The sequence below is a fragment of the Rhinoderma darwinii genome, chromosome 1, assembly GCF_050947455.1.
Source record: "Rhinoderma darwinii isolate aRhiDar2 chromosome 1, aRhiDar2.hap1, whole genome shotgun sequence".
Lineage (NCBI taxonomy): Eukaryota > Metazoa > Chordata > Amphibia > Anura > Rhinodermatidae > Rhinoderma > Rhinoderma darwinii.
The window spans coordinates 172,182,627-172,187,626 of NC_134687.1; the positions used below are offsets into that span (position 1 = coordinate 172,182,627).

A 5,000-nucleotide genomic window follows, 5' to 3' on the forward strand; every position below is an offset into this window, starting at 1 on the left:
AGGTTTTAAGGAGTTCAGTAAAAAAATCCATCTTAATTCTTTTTTGTGTAAAACCAGATGGCGATCACCGCCAAATTGTAATGGAGGAACATGGTCCAGAATCATAAATGTTAGATCCCTTTCATTGTGACCATGTTCCGAAAAATGTTTAGCTACAGGTAAATCAAGTTTCTTTTTACGTATAGAAAAACGGTGATTGTTTAGACGAGTTTTAAAGGAACAGGTGGTTTCACCCACATAAAGGAGGCCACAGGGACACCATAGCACATATATGACCCACTCTGAGTCACAGGTGAAATTGTGTTTAATTTTAAACTGTTGTCCAGTCAACGGATGTCTAAAAAATTCCCCTTTGCACATCAAAGCACAATTAACACATCTGTAACATGGAATATTGCCAGGTTTTAGTGGTTTAAAAATAGGTTGTGTCGTTTTCTTATGATCTGGCATTCTGGTTTTCACCAGTCTATCTCGAAGATTTTGTGGGCGTCTATAGGACATAAGTGGATCATTATTCAATACATCAATGTGTCCAAAACTATTGCTAATAATTGGCCAATGTCTATTCATAATTTTGGAAATGTCTCCACTTCTATCATTATAAGTAGAGATAAATGGAATACGTTTCCGTTTTTCATGTGCTGACGGTTTTTTAGACTGCAATAAACTGTCCCTCGCTACATTATCAATCTTCTTTCTATGTGTCCACAGTAATGTTTTGGGGTAACCTCTTTGTAAAAAGTTACTAACCATAGTGTCTAAAGATATATCAAGATCCTCCTGTCTGTCGGTATTGCGTTTGGCCCTAATCATTTGGCTGTACGGCAAGGACCTTACCATACTTCTCGGATGGCAACTATCAAATCGTAACAGAGTGTTCCTATCGGTCTCTTTCGTGTACATTTTAGTTCTAATTATATTATTCACAATAGATACAGTAACATCCAAGAATTGGATATTATCCATAGAATGTATCATCGTAAATTGAATATCATCATCTATTGAATTAAGAAACCTATGAAAATCAATTAATGTAGTGACAGTGTCAGTCCAAATGAGGAAGATGTCATCTATGTATCGCCACCACTTCAAAACATGTGAGAAGTGGTGGGATACATAGACCGACCCCTCCTCAATGTTGTCCATGAAAATGTTGGCGTACGTGGGAGCCATGTTAGACCCCATGGCCGTTCCTTTCAACTGAATATAATAACTCTCTTTGAATATGAAATAGTTAGATGTCAAAATAAGTTCCACTAATGAAATAATAAACTCACAAGTAGCATTGTCATAGTCAGAAGTCAATAATTTACGTCGTACAGCATCAAGACCCTTGTTGTGATCAATCGAGGTATAAAGAGATGTAACATCAAAGGAGACCAAAATGGACCCCTCTGGTAGTTTTATAGATTTTAATTTCTGTAGAAAATCAGTGGTGTCTCTAATATAAGATTTGGAGTTAATAGCAAAATTTCTCAGCACTTTGTCCACAAAGATAGAGATGTTACTTATTAATGAGCCCCGGCCAGATACAATAGGGCGACCTGGTGGGTTCATTAAATCTTTGTGGATTTTTGGTAATATATATAAGCAAGGAGTAACAGGAAATTCAACAGTGAGAAATTTATGTAGCATTTGATCAATTATATCTTCATCTAGAGCTGTTTTAATAAGTGAAGTAATTCTTTTTGAAATATCCTGTCTAGGATCATTTTTTAGTACTCTATATACATTGGTATCTGCTAGTTGTCTGTAACATTCTCTCAAGTACATATCTGAATCCATAACCACGATTGCTCCACCCTTATCAGCAGGTTTTATAGTGAGATCATGGTTATGGATCAACTCATCTAATGCCACCATATCAAGAGTAGTCATATTAGGCTGTTTAAAGCTCAATTCACACGTTTGAGACCTAAGTAAAGCAATATCTTTCTGTACTAGTTCTCTAAAGGTTTCTATCGCATGTGATGCTATAGGAGGTTGGAACACACTCTTATTAAATAACCCCAGTTTATTAAGTGATAGTATCGGAAGGGTATCCTGTATTACTGTATTAACCGGTTGTGTTTCAAACCAGACCTTCAATTTAATAGATCTGACAAAACTGTAAATATCCAACTCTAATTGAAACCAATCAATATGCTGATTAGGGCAAAATGACAACCCTTTTGATAATAATTGTAATTGTGTATGAGACAATTGATGTTGAGAGATATTTACCACTGTGGTTTGGGCAGAGTCCTCTTGGTGCTGTCCTGCACCGGTTTCTGCCCTTTCTGATGAGTAGATTTTTGAAAACGGGTTCTTCCTTCCTCTGCTTCTCCTACGACCTGCTCGTCTGGTTTTCTTCTTTTTGATTTGTCCAGTGGGCTGGAATCTAAAAAATCTTCATTATTACTTGGAGGATATTTCTTAGTATGGAATTGATTACGGGAATCGCTTTTATTGAAAGCCGGTTCATTGCTTCTTTTGTTGTCACGTCTAAAGGCTCCATCAGCATAATTGAGAGAATTGTCCCAAGTGTAAACACGTCCCATAGAATAATCTGTTTGATCACGGAACCATTTCTTCTTTTTGGTTTCTTCTATATCCATCCTCACTTTATTGAGCGTCATACGTAATTTCTCCATGTGTACATTAAAATCATCAGTTTGCACCAACGTTTTGAGTGTGTTCTCCAAATCTTGTACTTTCACCCTTAAAGATCTCAGATCTCTCTGCAAAAAATCCATATTAAGTAATATGGTTTCCAAGGCATATTTGCTTGCGAGTTGCTCATTTTTATTCCTGAACTCTTCGTGTTGCATATGCATCGTTGGTTTAAGTAAAATTCTCATCCCCCGTGGGATCATGTTGTTTCTATAGTATTGTCCCAATGTGAGTAGATGTAATTCAACATTAATCAGACGTCGTGACTCAAATTCCAGATTTCTCTTGATGTCAGTAATAGAAGGAACACTTAAAAATGACACATCACCCTCCGCTCCACTCAGGATTCTTTCAATGTCCTCTTCAGTAAAAACAGCAGCAGTATTGGATGAAACATTCCCAGCAGGTATATTGACCTGCTCCATGTTAAACGAGTAAATGATGGTTGAAAAAACGTGGTGCAAGCTAATGGAATCCAGATATAGCACACAAGAAGACAGCAGCACTCACTAATGAATAATCGACCAGGTGCCCAGCAAAACGTCCCGATCCTAGGACGTATAATGATATATAGCAGAAGAAAATTTGCAGCACTCCAACATGAAAAAAATGGTGGTTTATTCAATCCAAACTAACAGCAACGTTTCAATCCTACAATAGGATCTTTATCAAGCCTAGTGACACATCTACTCAGCAAGTTTATATATGTTTGAGACTCTTTTACATAATTAGTCTCATTATAAAACAATCAAATACAAAGTGTATGAAAACAAACATCATATATTGTGTACGGTATCATCATAAACATAGACATGATACAGAAAATACAGAAGTGTGTATGTGACATCGTGAATAACAATACATAATAACAAAAACATTAAAAACAACTGATTACATTATAATCATTTATGCAGCAGTGGTGTAAAATCCATTGGCATATCCTCACTCACCAATCAGAACTTCAGACTCAACTACTCCATTCAAGTGTGTTACAGCACTCTGCTGCATCCCTCGTGGTAATTGAAATTCGACACATCAGTGTAATCCCCCGAGGGATTCTCATGCATTCTTTTGTCTTATGATATATCATATCACTAGTGTGATAATATGGGTCCGTTACACGTATGAGGATAATGTGACATCCTGGACACGTGAAGACGTGTCTATGTGGTCCCATAACTCTGGGAACAAGATCGTTCTGAGTACTTGGTTGTATACAGAGGTCTTTGAACCCACGTGTGGATCATCTTTAAAAGCCGATATAAAGCTACTTTTAGATATTCCTAATATCTCCATCACTTACTATAGGGAGCATTTACTAATATATCTGTATTTTTTACATTCATGACTTTTTGACTGACATAGCCGTGTCAATGGATGTTTATAGTAATGTTACAGCAGTTGCTTAGCAACTTACGATGCCATGATACATGGGGCTACTCAGTGGAACGCATTGACACGCATTACATCATATGGATGCGATCTATGCTCTCTGCTGCGGAGTGATGATTTACTTCCGCCTCGGGGGATTACACTGATGTGTCGAATTTCAATTACCACGAGGGATGCAGCAGAGTGCTGTAACACACTTGAATGGAGTAGTTGAGTCTGAAGTTCTGATTGGTGAGTGAGGATATGCCAATGGATTTTACACCACTGCTGCATAAATGATTATAATGTAATCAGTTGTTTTTAATGTTTTTGTTATTATGTATTGTTATTCACGATGTCACATACACACTTCTGTATTTTCTGTATCATGTCTATGTTTATGATGATACCGTACACAATATATGATGTTTGTTTTCATACACTTTGTATTTGATTGTTTTATAATGAGACTAATTATGTAAAAGAGTCTCAAACATATATAAACTTGCTGAGTAGATGTGTCACTAGGCTTGATAAAGATCCTATTGTAGGATTGAAACGTTGCTGTTAGTTTGGATTGAATAAACCACCATTTTTTTCATGTTGGAGTGCTGCAAATTTTCTTCTGCTATATATCATTATACGTCCTAGGATCGGGACGTTTTGCTGGGCACCTGGTCGATTATTCATTAGTGAGTGCTGCTGTCTTCTTGTGTGCTATATATATATATATATATACACCTATATATATATATATATAATTTTTTTTATATATGTATGTGTGTCTGTATATATTTATAAGTAATATGTGGAGGACCACCTATCACACAGTGGTATAGAGATTAGATCACATTGGTGTACACCACCTAGGTAAGTTATATGTTGGAGGAAGGGGGGAGAGAGGAAATGGTGTGATCTCTTAATATTTAACTTTTATCGATATGTATTACAAAATTTTAATTGAACAAAAAATCCAA

The 5,000-nt window shown here is 36.3% G+C and overlaps 2 protein-coding genes across 3 annotated transcripts in view; one reads left to right on the forward strand and one right to left on the reverse strand.

The window, feature by feature from the left end:
- The window catches only part of LOC142738234 (uncharacterized), a 3,960-nt gene extending 262 nt beyond the window's left edge, over nucleotides 1-3,698 (reverse strand). The window contains exon 1 of the mRNA XM_075849747.1: nucleotides 2,224-3,698. Within this exon, the coding sequence (XP_075705862.1) occupies nucleotides 2,224-3,077 (854 nt within the window). The 5' untranslated portion in view covers nucleotides 3,078-3,698. The remainder of the gene's footprint in view (nucleotides 1-2,223) is intronic.
- The window catches only part of PAPSS1 (3'-phosphoadenosine 5'-phosphosulfate synthase 1), a 113,627-nt gene that overhangs the window by 101,028 nt on the left and 7,599 nt on the right, over nucleotides 1-5,000 (forward strand). The gene's annotated exons all lie outside the window — the stretch shown is intronic.